Raw genomic sequence first — 17,520 nt, forward strand, 5'->3', positions numbered from 1 at the left:
GACTCAGAGGGGCCAGCTCCAGCCTGCACACCCAGTGGCCGCACACACAGGGTCAGGCGGGAGGGGCAGACTCAGGGACGCGGCCAGGGGGTGGGAGGGGGCCCCAGGGCGACCCCTAACCCCAACCTCTAACTGCTAAACCTAAACCTAACCCTAAACCTAACTACTAACCCTAACCCTAACCTGTCCATATCCCTAACCCTAGCCCAGGATAAGGTCTGAGTGACAGGTGACTCCATCTTAACCCTAAACCTAACTACTAACTCTAACCCTAACCATAACCGTTGTCACATGTTTTTCTGGAACTTCTGTGTCCAGGGAGTGAGCCGCCTTGTTTGTGGGGTTGGCTCTCAGCACCTCCTGTGTCAGCTCAGGAATCGAGGGTGTGCTCAGCGGGGGAGGCAGCCAGGCCGGGAGTGTCTGCCAAAGGAGCGGATGGGAGAGCGTCACCTCACGCTGTGAAAACGGTCCTGGCGCCGGCCCTCCCCTGCCGCGGGGTCGGGGTGCAGAGGTCGAGGTGCAGAGGGCTGTGGGCGAGCGAGACCGTCCTTGAGACCCTGCCTCCCTGACTAGCGGGCAAACCTGCCCTGGGGGTCTGAGTGCAGAGCAAACACGGACAAGGCGTGGGGCCTCTTCCTGAGATTGTGGGGGTTCCAGTGAGAACGGCCCCCACCAGCTCCCAGGAAGTCTGCCCACTGGCCCCCAATGGGTCTGCGCCCAGGAGTCAGACGGAGATGCTCAAGTTACTCTCAACAAGGTGTTTTCTGTCCTAAACTGATCTGTTTTCTTGTCGGGAAAATACATAAAAGGGGAAACAGAGACGACACGCCACGCCCAGTATTCCTACAGAAAACTTCAGGGCATACACTCTGTGCACAGGTTTCATATCCAATCTTCCACTTCGCATGACATCCTGGTCCCTTCCCCATAGCCTTAAATCTTAATAATAATAAAACAATAATATAATGGCTGAGTAATAGTCTGTCTGGTGGATGGTAACAGCTCTAATTCCTGGACATACAGGCTACCTCTCAAATGTGGAAGTCACTCCGAACTCGGGAAGCCTCTGAAATCAGCCTCCGCGGGTCTGACTGGGGAGCCCTTGCAGAACCAGGAAAACACCCTAAAAGCCACGCTGGTCCGAGGCACTCCATTAACTATGTTTTACAGTTACATTTTGGTTCGAGTTACATGTTTTAATTCATAAATTTGAATATGATTTAATGCTTATTGAATATTTGTACTTTAGCTACTTAATCTTCTTTGCCCGTGACTATTGTTAATTATTTTCTCACTGTTTTGCATTAGCCTTTCACACAACAGTAAGGTTAACTCTGTGATACTTTTCACCAACACCTTCCGATGTGCTGATAGGCAGTTTTCGCGTCTCTGTGGTCAGCCCCAATAATCGTTTATTTATTAGCCTATCTTTAAGCATTTATAGCTACAAAGCCCTCTTGCTTTTGTTATTTTTGCATAACTGTTAACTGCATGTGGAACTTATTTGGTCTATGGGGAGAGCTGGGGATTACCTTTAATTTTTTCCACATGGTTGGTCCTAACATCATTTACTGACTAATCTCATTTTCTTCACGGCCTTTACCAGGGACGAGTATTAACTCCACTGGGGTCTGTGGTGGAGGCGTGGGTAGAGCTGTCACCTGGTGATGGTCTCATTTGGTGACGGACATTTTTTCTTTTTCCCCCTCAACGATATAATGCTTTTAATGCACTTCTTTCTCAGGTGTTCTGGGCTGGATCGACCTGCCAGGATTTCCTTAGAAGGAGCACCCAGGCTACGCACGGCTCGTCTGAACGAGCTCGAGGTGAACTGAGCAGCCGCCCTGTCTCTCACATTCAGAGTCAGGTTTACAGCTGTTCCCTGGGAAAATGCTCTTTAGCTTTTTGTGTTTGCTCTTTTTAATATATTTTTTTATTGATCTCAGAGAGGAAGGAAGAGGGAGAGAGAGATAGAAACATCAATGAGAGAGAATCATGGATCGGCTGCCTCCTGCACGCCCCACACTGGGAATCAAGCCCGCAGCCGGGGCACATGCCCTGACCAGGAATCAAACTGTGACCTCCTAGTTCCTAGGTCGACGCTCACCACTGAGCCACGCTGCCAGGGCGGAAAAAGCTCAGAGGAGCAAACGAGGGCGATGGAGACAGAGCGAGGGCCTCGCTGGGCCACATTGACAGAAAGTTAATTCGTGGTCGGTCACCCTCTTAGTAAAGGTGTCTGTTCGCTTGGCTGGAAGCGATGGCTTGCATTTAGCTATGTCCGTCTTCGTTGCTCCCTGGCAGAGGGACTGGGAACATCCTGGGCGGCAGCTGGGGCGCAGGCGCCCCTGTAGCTGCAGCAGGAAATGGGGGGGCCTGCCTGGCGGGATCGCCCCGAACTCACAGAGGGAGCAAGGCCCCCTCTGCCGGCGGGGCCGGGTTTGTCCCGGAGAAAGAGGCACATGCATCCGGCAAAGGGCCCGGACCTCCTCCGGGGACGAGCGGGTCCCTGAACCGGGCGAGGCCGTTCCTCCTGGAACATCGTTTGAAAATCGTGGTTATAGCTGACGGGCAATAGCGACGTCTCAGGAACCCCACGGAGCGACTGGACGTTGACAGAAGGGCCGGCCCACATGGCCCCATTTTATGGCAAAAACGTCATGAGCACCTACTGTGTGCCAGGACCTGAGGGGGAGCTGATGGTCCAGGTGGCTGGGCAGCACCGAGGGCGTCCACAGAGGCGCTGGGCCCCGGATCTGTGACAACAGGGACAGCGAGGTGCTCAGGACGACAGGCCACCGCTGCACTGAAACAGCCATCAGACTCTAAAATGCTCGGTAGCCACGTCCTCTAATCTATGAGGTCACAGGTCCTCTATGAGGTCACAGGTCCTCTATGAGGTCACAGGTCCACAGACCCGCGTCCTCACCGCAGGCCTTTCAGACGGAGGAGACGGTCGGTGTGTTGAGTTTCTGCGCCAACCGCCCCGCGATCGGGAAGGAGCTGCGCTCCTGCAGGTGCGAGTCCCCCACTGCGAAGTGTGACCATCATTGAAAACGCTCCATCCGTCAGAGGTCAGTGCGAACAAGGAGGGCCATGCCCCCCATCTCCATCGCGGGGCCCCCAGCTTTTGTCCGCAGACCCCTGGGTTAGGAAGCCGGGTGTGGGCGGAACAAATGATACAGAAGCAGGTGCATGGACGTTCTGACGACAAACCGGAAGGACAGCCCGAGCTACCGGGACAGTCTGGGGTCAGCACTGTGTGAAGGAGCCTGGTGCAGAGGGAGGCAATGGCCACCAGGGGGCCCAGTTCAGCCCGTAAACCCACCCAGTCTGAACACTTGACCCGCCTGCTAAGGACCCCAGTCCGAGCCCCACCCCCAATTCTAAACCCAGACTCATTTCTGTACCTGCCTGGGTCCTGGCACTTGAATTTGCAATGTTGCCGCTTGGGGCAACCCCGCCTGACAACAGCCAGCAGCCCGGGGAGTCGAACCTCCCGGAGCTGAACCTGCCGCTGAAGCTCAGCATCGGGGTCCTTCCAGGCCTCCACCCGCCGTCCATCCCACTGTGACCCGGGGTCACTCCTAGGCCAACAGGGATGGCACCTGTCCCCACCACCGGTTCCACCGGCGGCAGCACCACAGGCCGCGTTTTGGGGTGGCTGGGAGCTCAGGGCTGGGTCAGAGGTGCCGTGTGGTTGGGTAGGAGCCAGCGTGGCAGGCTTGCGGGGTGATGTCAGAGCTGGCACCGGCAGGGAACAACTCTGTTGACAAGAAGATTAATCAGACAAACGTGGTGCCCATCAGTTACCGCCGCCTCCTCGGGGGTCAGCTCCAGTCAAGCCTTTGCTAGGTTTTTTTTCCATCTTTTTAAAAGAAAGCTTAATCTCCTAACAAGGCAGCCAGCACACAGCTCATGGCGTGCCAGGGGGCAAGTCCCTGCAAGCAGGTTTTGGGAAGGGTTCCTGGAACCGCGGGGCCTCGGGCTGGCACAGCCGAGCCGGGTGGGCCTCCTACCTGCACAGACCCAGCCCCGGAAGCTGGGCCCTGAGCCCCAACAGGAACGCCGCTGCGAGCTCTCCTGGTCGCTCCCTCTCTGCCGCCCACGGGTGAGCGTCCCTTGAGGGGCTGGCAGTGGCCACGCTGGGCCTACACCTTCCCTCATTTCACATGTCCTTTCTCCAACACGCCCGCCCCACTGTCCATTATGAGACGTGGCCTCATCCTTCGTCCGACAAACACACTGGCCTCTTCTGTGCCAGCGACACAGGGTGGAGGCGTGACCTCCACATGCCAGGCCCTGGCCTTGCGCAGGGGGCGTAGAGGGACACGGCAGTGAGTAAACACACGCACGGGAGCTGCCTGCGCAGAGGGGCTGCGTGGAGAGGGCCGGAGGGGCAGCGGTTTGGGGAAAGGCCCGAGGAGGGGAGCTTCGGAGAGGAGGGCGGGAAGGTGCCTGGGGAGGGACAGGAATCTGACGTGCAGGGAGGGAGGGGTGCTCTGCGAATGTCTGTTGACTGGATAGAAGTTCTGCTTCTCTTGCTTCGTGTGAATTAGAGTCTTCGGGGGACTCGTTAAAATGTAGACTCCCAGCTCCCCTGATTCAGGAGGAGCCCAGAAAGCTGCATCTGAACCCCCCCCCGCCCCTCGGCTGCTGTGGTTGGTCCTGCCTGAGGCTCCGGGCCTGCCCAGGCAGTCCTCCCCTTCCAGCTGCGTCTGCCCACAGCCCCCTCCAGGCAGCCTGCTCAGCCTGGTGCTGCCCTGCCTGCAGCCTCCGAGGTGTGAGGCCCGAGAACGCCTCAGTCCCTCTGTGGGCCTCCCACCACCTGCAGCCCCGGCCAGGCCCGAGGAGGCCGTCCCGGCTCTGCAGTCTCCGGGCACCGGGCTCCCAGGCCCAGGTCTCTGTCTGGCACGCAGATCCTGGGCCTCTGCACACCTCCCAGGGCTGGGGAGGCGGCAGCAGAGGCACAGCTTGTCTCGGAGGAGATGCTGGGGGCCCTGGGGTCACACATTTATAGGAACCCCCTTTCCCGCTGCACATGGAGGGACCAACCCAAACACTCATGCCCCGTCCACACCCAAGGCCCTGGGCTCCAGAGCCCCAGCCCCGGGAGGAAGCACCTCAGGCCTGCTGGCTGGTCCCCTGCCTAGAACAGGAAGCTCCCGGGGTCGGGCTGACAGGCCTTCGCATCCCCAACCTGGGACCACGGCCTCAGCAGCCCTGTGTGCAGAGGCTGTAAGGCCACATCGAAGTCCGGCATCGAGTCCCCCCTCCTCACTCACCAGGGCCCAGTGGGGGGAAGCTCCTCGCTCGGGGGCTGGTGGCTTCTGGGCGCTGAGCCAGACAGATGTTCAGACAAAGGGCAGCTCCCTAACCGGGAGCTTCAGGGCTGCGGTGAGGCCACGGCCTGCATGTTCCGGTCCCTGCTGCCCCCTGCTGCCCGGCGCAGGCTGGAGCGCGGTGCAGGCGGAAAGCAGGAGGCAGAGCCACGCTGGGAGGGTCTCTTACCCACGGGAACCTGAGGCTCGGAAGGGGCAGGGGTCGCCCCCAGGCCACACAGCAAGTCTGGCGTTCAGTCCCCAGGGAGTCCCATGCTCTAGAGTCGGGAGAAGAGCGGACCCTCTGAGGACCCTGCGCAGCGACACCCGCCTCTCCGGGAACTGGCTGGCAGGCTGTTCTCAGCCCCACGTGGCCCTCGAGGTAGGAAGTGGATGGGGCTCCGCCTGGCGTTCAGTCCCCGGGAGTCCCATGCTCTAGAGGAGGAGTTGGGAGAAGAGCGGACCCTCTGAGGACCCTGCGCAGCGACAACTAAAGCAAGAGGAACACGACGGGGAAACGCAGGAGTGGCACGGACCACCTGCTTCCTCTCCACGTGGGCAGGTCGGTGCCGCGAGAACGTCGACTCCCAGGCGCACAGCGGGCTGGTCGGGGGGACAAAGAGCCTCCCTGGGTCTCGGACGCGAGCGAGAGTCCACGCAGACATCAAGGCGCAGGGGTTGGATTTTTCCAGACAGAGCTGACCTGCACTCCCTCCCTCCCCCCCACCCACCGCACAGCGGGCTGGTCAGAGCTTCTGCGGAGAACAGACTCCTCCAGGTGGGTGGGTGGAAAGTCGTCTGACCTGAGCGATGCGGGCGCCGCTCCGGGGGACAGAGCCTCCCTGGGTCTCGGACGCGGGCGAGAGTCCACGCAGACGTCACGGCGCAGGGGTTGGATTTTTCCAGAGCTGACCTGCACTCCCTCCCTCCCCCCCACCCACTTGGCACCTGTTCACTGAGCTCCAAGCAAGTCCCCTGCAGACGAGCCAGCTGTTCGCGGGAGCCGGCTGTTCCCGCTGGTTCCCGCCCTGGTGGTGGGTCCGGGGGGACAGACGGTGGACCTGAACTTGCACATGAAGTGAATCAGCGGAGGGTCACTAGTCACGCTGTACCCAGCGCCTGAGGGGGACATTTGGGTGCTCGACGGTCCACAGCGCAGGCCTGGAACAGGCACCCCGGACGGACCTTCATGGATCCAGTTCCTCGCGGAGGAGACAGGCAGAGCTGGGATCCCACCTGCAGTCCCACCTGCAGGGGGGCACACACCTGGGAGGGAAACCTCGAGAGGCGCCCTCCTCCTCACTCTGGGAGCCACACGCCGAGCCGGAGCCGAGGCTCGGGGTCCAGGCCCTCGGTCCTGCTCCGAGCCGCACCCTCGGACCTCAGCCTGGGTTCTCGGGTTCGGCGCGCGGCCTGGACTTCGGAGGGTGGGCGGCCGGACGGATTCCTGAGGAGCCAGCACAGCGCCCGCCTCAGGCACAGAGAACACAAAAGCCTGGCCGGGATTTCCTGTTTATTTCTCATTTCTGTACGTTATGGACATTAAAATCTCAGCAATAATTTACAATAGTCACATCTCATGTTAAGAACACAAAGACAAAACTAAAGCATGAAGATTTCAAAAAGGAGGTTCCCATAATGCGTCACAGGAGTTAAAATGCAAAGATCAAAGACCCGGCAGTGGAACCAGGCGTACAGGTGGAAGTCCCCGCGAGCCTCCGCGCTGCAGCACGAGGCAGCCCTGCCTGGACTGGGCACAAGGGTGTCCAGGCCGGGACACAGGCGCTTCGGTGACCTCGGCACTGCTGGCTGCGTGTCGTCTGCATCTTCCACGGCTGAGTATAAACACAGGCACAGCACAGAGCTGAGAATCGGTCTCACAAACTCACTACAGGTTTCCCAAACATCTTTAAATGCCATCGATGAGAAAAGTAATTCAGTTGCTTGAATTTTCAGTTTAAAAAAATTAAGTCTTTCCAGGGACTCTTAAAGCTCTCTCTCCTAAAGCATAAAGTGGTCTCTCTCTCACAATCGGAGCGCTCACGCTGTTCTCCGAGACACAGCTGTGCACAGGGGCCTGGGAGCTGGGGAGAGCTCGAGGACCTGGAGCGAAGCGTCCATCAGCCTGGGCTGTGACCGTGACCACGGCCCGACCGACGCCCGCCTCACCTGGCTTGCGAGGTCAGATTTCCTGGTGCCTGTTAACCTGTCACTCTTCAGCCAGTTCCTGTTTGGGGGATTGCAGCTCATTCAATAAATCTCTGCCAGCGGCTCCAGCTTTTGAAGCGAAAAGAACTGCTCCCTGTTTAAAACCGAGGCTCTTCAAGCTCCGGGCGTAGTCTGCGTACACGGCGGAGACGAGTCTCTGTGAGCCGCAGTCAAGGAGCTGAAGGCGGCAGGCTCAGCGCCCCCCTCCCCCCCACCCAGCTCCCCCGTGGGGAGGACCAGCTCCACCCACAGGTGCAGAGGCACTGAGGCCACTCCTGGCGTGGCGAGGGCGGTCCCATCTGTGACCTCCTGACACAGCACCAGCGGAGCCCACCATACAGCCCCTACCCAGGCGGCGCGCCCGAGAGGGGTTCTAAACCCACTCGTCCACTGCTGCCTCCTCAGCATCGCCACCGGCAAAGGATATCTGTGTCCTGGCCGACCTCCAGGGCCCCGTACTGGAGACACGCCTCCACGAACAAGGCGGCTCGATCGAAGTATCTCATGCTGCTCGAGAGAACACACAGGTCAGGCCGTCACTCACGGCTGCGCCAGGCTCACTGGCGCCTTCCTAAGCCGGGCTTCCGAGGAGAGGAGGGCACCGGGCCCTCACCCGCACCCCCTACCACTAACACGGAAGAAGTGAGCAGCAGCCGAGACACAGAAACCTCCAGGGACGGGACAGCAGGCTGCACCACTGTCCACACGTACCCTCTCCCTGCACTGACCTCCCCCGCATCCTTCCTCTGAAACACATGAAATGTCCATCATGGGTCATGGGCACCGCTCCTCAGACTCTCAGGGCGACCCTCCCACCCCCCACGCTGTCCCCTCCCCACTGCCCTCGGGCCTGCCCCTCAGGTGCTCGACTCAAAGCTGAATGTGCACTAAAGACTTCTCCGTATTCTTCTTAAAGAGGCACCTGTAGGTCTGACCAGGACAGGCAGGAATAGAGCACAGCTCCCAGAGCAAACGAAGGGTTAATAGACATGGCCCTGCCCTGGCCAGTTTTGCTCAGTGGACAGAGGTCGGCCTATAGGCCAAAGGGTCCCGGGTTCGATTCCAGTCAAGGGCACGTACATTGGATGCAGGCTCCTCCCTGGCCCAGGCCCTCACCAGGGCACATGCAGGAGGCAATCAATCGATGTGTTTCTCTCACATCAATGTTTCTCTCTCTTTCCCACTCTCTCTAAAAATCAATGGAAAAATATCCTCGGGTGAAGGATTATAAACCAATAAAAATAAACATGGCCCTGGCTGGTGTGGCTCAGAGGTTGAGCCTCAACCTATGAACCAGGAGGTCACGGTTCGATTCCTGGTCAGGGCACATGCACAGGTTGCCGACTCAATCCCCAGTAGGGGGCGTGCAGGAGGCAGCTGATCAATGATTCTCTCTCATCACTGATGTGTCTATCTCTCTCTCCCTAAAAAATCAAACTATCCTTTAAAAAAAAGTAATGAATAAACAATGCACCATCCACTCCTTTTAGGGTTTAATCAACCTGAATGCAAGCCTCTCCCCCACCCCAGGCACTGAGTACCGCCCCCTCTCCCGCTGTGGAGCCCCAAGGGCCTGGGCAGTGACAGACGCAGCACGCACGGGGGCCCAGCCCGGAGCATCCCGGTACCTGTGCAGCATCTCAGCGACGCTGGAGAAACAGCCCAGGGAGAGGAGGACCAGGAGGGCCTTCGACTTCTGGTTGACTTGGGGAGAGCAAAGGTGGTCCACCCACCGCTTCAAAACATCGGCGCACTCTTCCGGGCTCAGCCGGACCTGGAGAGACGCCGTGTGAGCAAGACATCTGCACAGACACCAGTACCGATCACAACACGCTCCTGAGACCAAGGCTGGGTGTGGCTTCACTGGCAACACCCTGATGCCGCTGCTGACCACGACTGGGAGGCACAGGGCCGGCCTGCAGGGCGTGGGGCCAGCACATGGTGTGTGAGCCAGCTGCCACCCTGGTCACCACCGTCACCAGTGGGAACTGCATCTCCCAGTAAGAAGCAATGCAGTCTGTGCTCAAAAGAGCAGGAGGATGATTTGTAAGAAAATATTTGCAAAGCAGCTCTGCAGCCAAAACTGCTTCTAAATCTCGAGTGTAAGGTTCAAGACTAAAGTTTCTACCCAATCACTCAGGGCACCCACAGGAACCGCCTACCTTTGCAAGCCACGCGGCCCGGCTCCACTCCCCATAGGTCTGTAGGTAGCGGCAGGCATCCGCGGCCTTGTCAATCAGGCAGAGCAGCTGCACACCCTCTGGAAGACCCCGGGCAGCCCCGTGAGCCCCACGCCCTCTGTCCGCCGCTGACAGTCAGATCACGCCTGACTCCACCTGGTCATTGCACCTGCTGGAGACCCCGGCTCAAGTTCTACGATGCTGCCCCTCAAGTGACCAGGCAGGAAGCACACAGGTCAAGCACACCTCCCTCTCTGGCTGTCAGCACGGCGTCTCATCGGCCAGGTGTGTCCGACTGGTGCCCACTGTCTTGGCATTCGTTTCCAGGGCCCCTTTCACTCCTGACAGGTGCTCTGGCCCAGGCGATTAAATTAGAGCTATCTCCTAAAGAGCCAGCAATAGTCCTCCTCTCCCTCCAGCACCCATAAAAAGGGCAGAAACGTCCCTCATCCTTTGCAGGGAGCAGCCTGACTTCCCAGGGCCCTGGTGAGCAGGCCCCAGCTCGCTTACCTGCCAGCTTGCCGCTGGCGATCATGTTGGTGGCCACCAGCTTGATGGTGCTCTGGGAGGGGCCAGAGGAGGTGACGGTGGTGACCAGGCAGGCCTTCAGCGCGTCGCAGTAGTAGTGCTGGTTGTCCGCGCTCGTCTCCAGCAGCAGCTGCACGGCCCTGTCTGTCTGGCAGGGACACGGTTCCTCCAATGACTCTCCCCCAGCACCACCCTCAGGCTCATCGCCTGGACCCTGACGCTCACAGCCGTGAGAGGACTCTCATTTCCAAGGACTCCCGACGCTCAGTTCACGAGACGCACACTGAGCGGGTTCCTGCTCCCCCGGGCAGCATGGCCCGCCTGCCCTCAGGAGTGCCCGTCAGCTCCGGCCACCAACAGAAACACCGAGGCCTCCCTCAGCACCATGAGGCCCAGATCACAAGCTGAGTAACCATATAGTTTCACTTTCTTAGAAGATGTACTGGTCTGTCTTTGAGAGAAAGCCCATATTTATACTTATGCTTTCAGAGAAATGCTATGGTGGGAGAGAGAGAGAGAGGGACAGAGAGGGAGAGAGGTGCGATGCTCTGAAATACGAATCAACCAGCAACTCCATGAAGCATGAAAAGCTATAAAAACTGACGTACTTGACCCAAGAGCAGAAGCTGGTCCGTGCACTTGCGCGTGTGATCGTAAGTCGACCGTTTCGCCTCCTGCAGATTAACCCTTTCCAGCTGAAACTTCTAGAGGGGGGAAAGGAGAAGTGAACCTGGATTAAAAGACTTGATGATTTAAATTTCACTATACTTAGTAACTTCATTTATGCTGACATCACTGACTTCTGGAAGGACTGGGACGGGCAGGGGAGGCTGCCGTTCGCACAGGCTGCCCTCAGACAGCACCTGTGAGCAGCTGGGAAGCCCTGTGAGCGCTGAGTGTACCACAGACTCAAAGTCAGGAAGCTGCCCTTTCATATATAAAAAGCACATTCAAGCCAAGAGAAAGAAATATCTGTTCTTTACGGAAAATAATAAAAGAGAGAGAACAAACCTAAGTTAAAATTTTTTAGGCAAAGAAAAAAAATAAGACTGCTAATAAAATTTCAATGTGTATTAAAAAATCTAGAAACATTCATAAACGTTTCAAGTCCTGGGTCCGGCCTTTTTTATGCAAATGTGGGCATGGGCTCATTCTATTTTGCGGATTTTAACTTAGTTCCAAAGTTTCCCAAGGGAAGAGGCTTACAGACACGTAAGTCATCAGGAGACAGCGCGCAGGGCTAATCCGCGTAGGAATGCGCTACAGCACCTGGAAGTAGGCGTTCTCACAGAGCACGTCATAGCAGATGTCCAGTGGGTTGCTCGCCCGGTCCCGAGGGGCAGCTTCCTGCGCAGCAGGGGTGCTGGCCGACTTCTCCTGGGACCAGCTGTGCAGGTAGTGGGCGGCCACGGTCCAGAAGTGCAGCTCCGACTCATCGCCGTAGAGCCTGCGGAGGCAAAGCCAAGCGTCCACGGAACCACCTGGCAGGCGGCCTGGACAGGCTCTCAGAGCACCTGAACCGCCGGGCTCAGTGCTGCCACGTGACCCGGGCGGGGGAGGGAAGTGCCCGGCTCAGAGAAGGTGCTGCAGCAGCAAGTCCTCCAGCCCTGTGCCCGGCCAAACAATACAGGGGCCTGGCCGCAGTGGGTCCCTCAGCCCCAGGCCTCTCCGCGGAGCCCAGAGCAGCACATCCAGAAGCTTGGGCCACGAGAGGCCCCGTGTGCATGAGCGCCTTCCCCTCGGAGCCACAGCACACGGAGGAGGTGCCGGGTTAACTGCCCCACGAGGTCTGGAGACAACGTCCACTGTCCTCCGGGGAGCGGAGGGAAACGTCTTTTCACAGGTGACACTCCACGGTACGTGAAAGTCCCGGTGATCGACTCTCACGTCACCCATCGGAATGACATCACTGAGGTGCATGCCCTGATAGCTGACACTGTAAGAAGCTGTCTGTACGAGGGAGTCTTCTCAATAGATAAGGCCTAGATCTCTCGTTTAAATGTCATGTTTGTTCTATTTGTTACTACTTTAAAAACTGTCATATTAAAGGATAAACTACAATATATTTTTCTAATCTAAGAGAGTTTGGTCTTAACTAAAAATCCATAAAAGAAATGAGCTAGCCAATTCTATCTCTTACACAGAATTCTTTTTAAAATATATGGTTTTTTAAAGATTGACCTTAGAGAGAGAGGGAGAGGAAGATAGAAACATCGATGAGAGAGAAACATCCCGGGGCCGCCTCCTGCAAGCCCCCTCGGGGGATTAAGCCCACAGCCCAGGCCCCGGCCCTGACTGGGAGTCAACCACCACCCCTGATGCCAGGACAACACTCAGCCAGCTGGGCCACAGGGCCAGGCTCTGCACCGAATCCTTCAGAGTGTTACCTCGAAACCAGCAGGCATCTTTGCAGAAGAGTGAATTCCGGATCGAGCAAGAGTTTCTTTATGTCACTGCAGACGAATCCAAAGGCAAGAAAAAACATTTAATTGAGCAATAAAGCAAGGGGATCAATCACAGGCTCTAGAAATGGGAAATCCCACTCAAAGGCTGTGCTTAGAACGTATAGAGGTGCCTTCGCCTGTAACGTCCCTGACATTACAGAGCTCTGGAGCCTACAGCGTGTCATATAGAGGTGCCTTCGCCACATCCCTGACATTACAGAGCTCTGGAGCCTACAGCGTGTCTGGCCTGGAGGGTCCGTCTCACTCCGGGCTGAGGCTCTGACGGGGCTGACCTTGAAAATGGGAGCAGCTGCCCACGTGCAGGAGCGGGGATGTCGCCAGGAGCAGCGCCTGCTGAGAGCAGCGCACTCAGCATTTGCTTCTGAAACTCTCCAGATGTAAAATGTTTAAGGAAGAAGGGCCAGTGTTTTCATAAACTGATATTCTAAGATAGCCAAATACAGCACGTTCATAAAGGAGGAATATTCTTTAAATCTATCCTTTTCCATTTAAACACACGTTAACCTTTGCCTAGAGAAAACAAGTATTATTTGGCATTTGATCTCAATAAAGCATTCTATTATGGCGACCTTATTAACTGTGATAATTAGGTGTAACAGCCTCTAGATTGCATCCATGTGTTTGGTGTTACCAAGAACTCCTTGTGGACCCGTATGCTTCCACTTCCTTTGCAACGTTATTCCTACATAATCCTCCCTGCTCGTGGCTGATGGAGCACTGACTTCCTCGCCAGGACTGTGCTCGGCCCTGGACGGGGAGCCCACTTCAGGAGCAGGAAGCGGGCACACAGACCGCCTGGCATGTCCTCGCATGAGCTCACGGGGTTGGTGGTGGACGCAGCCTGAGCCAGGGGACGCTCACCCCAGCTCTGCTCCTGCCCAGACAGGAGACCAGGGCCCCGGCCCCCAGGAACGAGCTGAGACAGATCAGTCACTGCCCAACCACCAGGCTCCAGGGACACAAACCCCGCCACGCGTGTCTCCTGAACTGCGACGTGTCTTCATTTTAAACAGCCTGACGGATACTTTCCTTTCTCATCTCATCTTCTAATCTTCTAAAGACATAACTGGAGTGCTTACTTGGACAACGAATTCAACTGCTCTTGAAGGAGGCTCTTTATTTCTTCATTTTCTGGGTAATCCCTGCGCAGGAGAGATTTTGAATGAGTTCCTTATTTCTTCCCTTACAACCAGTTATTTGTTCACCAGAAAAAAAGTGTGTTAATTAGAGAAACAACCTCTTTGTAGTCCTTGGTCAAAACCTGGCTGCAGACCAAACAGCAGCACTGCTCTCAGGGACCCACCCATCATCTTTGGTGTTGGCTTCTGCCTCGTTTCATCAAAACAAAGAAACGGGTTCAGAGAGTCCCTCTGATTTCAAGAAACCAGAAGACTTATCAGTGGGCGCCGAAACCTGCAGGTTTGGATCGTGTTAATAACAAGTTCAGCGAGGACCAGCGGCGTCTGCGCCCTCCGCTCCACCAGAGGGCGCTCCTTCCAGGCAGACAGGCCCTGAGAGCAGGCACGCTGGCCCATCGGGGGTTCCTTCCCCTGGAGAGAATGCCTGCCTTGCACCCCACACGGCACAAGTGCAGGGAGGAACACGTGTGGGTTTACTCACACCTGCTAGCAATCCTTTCTGTGGATGCTCTTTTACAACGAGGCAGGCACTGAAATGTATAGAACAAAACACCTGAGCTAGGCCATTCTTGGTGCTTTTAAAAGATTGAAACCTGGCCCCAAATTCCCCTTGGCCTCCACCCGCATGATGCCTGTTCAGACTGTGAGGGGACCACAGGGCAGCCGAGGGCAGCACGGGCTCCCAGCCCCGGGCACACCCCCGGGGAGACCGAGGGCCAGGACGAGCAGAGTGGTGGCTCGCTTCGTGTGGTTGAGGGTCCAGCCCTCTCAGGTCCTGGAGTGCAGCCACTGCTGACTCTCACCCCCAAGGAGATGACAAAGGAAAACGGAAGTGCAGGCACTTACACGTGAGAAATATCCAACAAGTACTGTCCGCTCCACGGCTGGTGCAGCAAGAAAGCCTTCAGGGCGAGGGAGGCTCTTGGGACAAGGAGATACGGGCACCACACGGGCTCTGGACACACACACACACACACACACAGGTTATTTTAAGAAAACACATTGTTATACGACTGCTAGAGGCTGGTGTGCGAATTCGTGCACCAGTGGGGTCCTTCGGCCTGGCCTGCAGGATCGGGCTGAAACCGGCTCTCTGACATCCCCTGAGGGGTCCCAGACTGCAAGAGGGCACAGGCCAGGCCGAGGCACCCCACCGGTGCATGATGGGGGCCAGGGAGGGACCTCAGGAGGGCTCCAGGGGTGTGTCCGCCCCATCTTGCTCAGTTCCAATTGGCCGGACCCCAGCAGCAAGCTAACCTACTGGTTGGAGCTCTGCCCCTGGTGCTCAGTGCACGTCATAGCGAGCGGTTAAGTGGCCTTAGCATATCATTAGCATATTACGCTTTGATTGGTTGATCGTATGACCAGATGACTGGACACTTAGCATATTAGGCTTTTATTATATAGGATGAAGCTTCAGCTACAGAGAGTTCACAGAGTATGGTGGCAGGGGAGACTGTGGCCGACATAATCACCACTCAGACACACAAGTGGAGAGATTCTTCTTCAAACTAAAATTTTTCTCTTTCAAAGACCCGGCGTCCTGCGTCGGGATAATGATCCCACCGAGTGACAGACCCAATGCAACGATTCAGCAGGTGCCACACCTGACCATTCGATGGCTGCTTTTCTGAGACCATTAAACCAGCGTGGCCCTCACCCTGAGCTGCTGGCTGCAGGGCCAGGCCCCTCGGGCCAGTGTGTGCTCAGGCCTCATGAGAAGGGGCCCTTGAACAAAAGCCCCATCTTCCTGGCCTCTGGGCCCTGGAATCCCGACACCCAGTGGTTGGCTTCCTTAGGACACACTGACCATCTGCCTGTTTTCATTAAGTTCCTGTGCGAACCAACAGGAGATCCAGCACTCCAACCCCAACATCTGGACTCTGACTCCCTACAGGACCGCACCCCCACACTCCCGCCTGGAGACAGTCCTCTGGGATCCGCTGCCCCCCCGCACCCCGCCGAGCCCTCTTCCAGGATCCTGGGGACAGGTGCACCCACAGGGATGACAGGAATCCGACCAGGGCTGCCTCAGTGAGACGCAGCCCATGCTGAGCTGCCGGTCCCGCCTCTGTCTCTGGCTCCTGAGCACTGGGAACCTGGCAACACGGTCACACAGGGAATGAGCTCTTCTCTCATTTGATTTTAATTAATTTACGTTTAAAATATCACACCTGCTCAGTCATTTAGGAATACTGGGAAGAATCTGGCTATAGCACTACTCTCTCAGCTGTAAGTTTTATAAACTCTAAATACGACTAACACGCATTTCGGCTGAGAACCTGCCTCTGAACTGAGATATGCTCTAAATGAAAGTACACTGGAGTTTAAAGACTAAGTACTGAAAAATGTAAAATATCTCATTAGTAATTTTTAATAATGATTTTATGTTAAAATGATATAATTTTGTATATACTGGCTTAAATACAATTCTTATTAAAATCAATTTCATCTGTTTCTTTTTTAATGTGGTACCGGGAAATTTAAATTTATGTGGTGCACCTTGTATTTCTATTGGACAGCACTGCTTCAGAACACTTCATTCTCTGTAGTTAAGTATAAATTAAATCACAGATAAAATATTTTATGTGAACTTTTCAATTTCGAAGTTGGAAAGTGGTCAAGAGTATTTCTAATACTACTTTTTTCCACAACCGACAGTTTTACTATTGATTCAATGAAATTACCTAAAATGCAGTTCACATTCAAAAGTGCTCTGTGATCCTCACGTGCCCGAGAGCTGTGTTCTTTTCAGAAACCCAGGGCCTGATCAGGGCCCCGCCTGCACTGGCTTGTGCTGTCTCTTGTCTCCGAGGCTACAGGACAGACCTCCCACTTTGCTTCTGATCTCTCATGCTGTTTTCATTTTTAAAGAGTCGTAAGATAGGCATCAACATTCATTAACACTCAGAACACTTTCCAGAGTGACTTTCCAATGACAGAGGGTTGCCAGGGCATGAGGCTCGTCTTGGGAAGCAGCAGCCCACCCCAGAGCTGTGCCCTCTGATGAGCTCCCCTAAATTCCGAGTCAGCCCTTTTTATGAATGCAAACTTCTCTCATCTTTCGAAAAAGCACCCAGAAGTGGGTCAGAGAAGGCACGTGGGAAACTGGAGTTGGGGAATGACATCAGCAATGACAAGGGTCCAGCATCTCTGCGAGCAGCACCCCAGCTCCAACCCCTTCCACTCAGACCTGGGGAAGCCAGGACTGAGGAACAGAAGCCGCTCTCCCCCGGAAGAGAGCAGCCTGCACGGAATAAAGCTCCGTCCCGAGTGCATACCCGGGAGCTCCTGCTCGTCCACCCGGACGCACGTGGACTTCATGGACATCTCCAGGACGCGCAGGCACCCGTCGTCGGACGCCAAGATCACCTTGTCTGACGTGCACCAGTCCACGTCCAGCACCCGGAAGGTCACGTTCCTCCCGCTCCTTAAGCTGCTCACCATCTGCACCTTCAGGAATGAATGTGGCTGTCACTCTCAGGAAGAGCAGGGGTGCTCATCTTCTGATCAGTCACAGCCAAGGCCCAGGCCCAGGGCAAAACCAAAGACTCGGCGTCTGTCTGCCTCCCACACGCAGGCTGCACCTTAAAGGTCCCAAAGGCAGTGATAACATTTCAAGTCCGTTGAGCTGTCCCCTTTGGAACAGAAACTCTGTGAGGGGACACTGTCAGAGGAG

At 56.1% G+C, this 17,520-nt stretch overlaps 1 protein-coding gene across 1 annotated transcript in view; it reads right to left on the minus strand.

Annotated features, from left to right (window-relative positions):
- Positions 1-6,817: 6,817 nt before the first annotated feature.
- Positions 6,818-17,520, minus strand: part of WDR11 (WD repeat domain 11) — a 43,879-nt gene continuing 33,176 nt past the window's right edge. Inside the window, exons 19-29 of the mRNA XM_005880168.2 lie at positions 17,123-17,294; positions 14,688-14,796; positions 13,782-13,844; positions 12,625-12,690; positions 11,507-11,684; positions 10,846-10,941; positions 10,220-10,385; positions 9,692-9,789; positions 9,158-9,303; positions 7,957-8,036; positions 6,818-7,688 (exon numbers count right to left, since the gene is read on the minus strand). Coding sequence (XP_005880230.1) covers positions 7,531-7,688; positions 7,957-8,036; positions 9,158-9,303; positions 9,692-9,789; positions 10,220-10,385; positions 10,846-10,941; positions 11,507-11,684; positions 12,625-12,690; positions 13,782-13,844; positions 14,688-14,796; positions 17,123-17,294 — 1,332 coding nt within the window. The 3' untranslated portion in view covers positions 6,818-7,530. The remainder of the gene's footprint in view (positions 7,689-7,956; positions 8,037-9,157; positions 9,304-9,691; positions 9,790-10,219; positions 10,386-10,845; positions 10,942-11,506; positions 11,685-12,624; positions 12,691-13,781; positions 13,845-14,687; positions 14,797-17,122; positions 17,295-17,520) is intronic.

This window comes from Myotis brandtii, unplaced genomic scaffold (assembly GCF_000412655.1).
Source record: "Myotis brandtii unplaced genomic scaffold, ASM41265v1 scaffold628, whole genome shotgun sequence".
NCBI classification, from domain to species: Eukaryota; Metazoa; Chordata; class Mammalia; order Chiroptera; family Vespertilionidae; genus Myotis; species Myotis brandtii.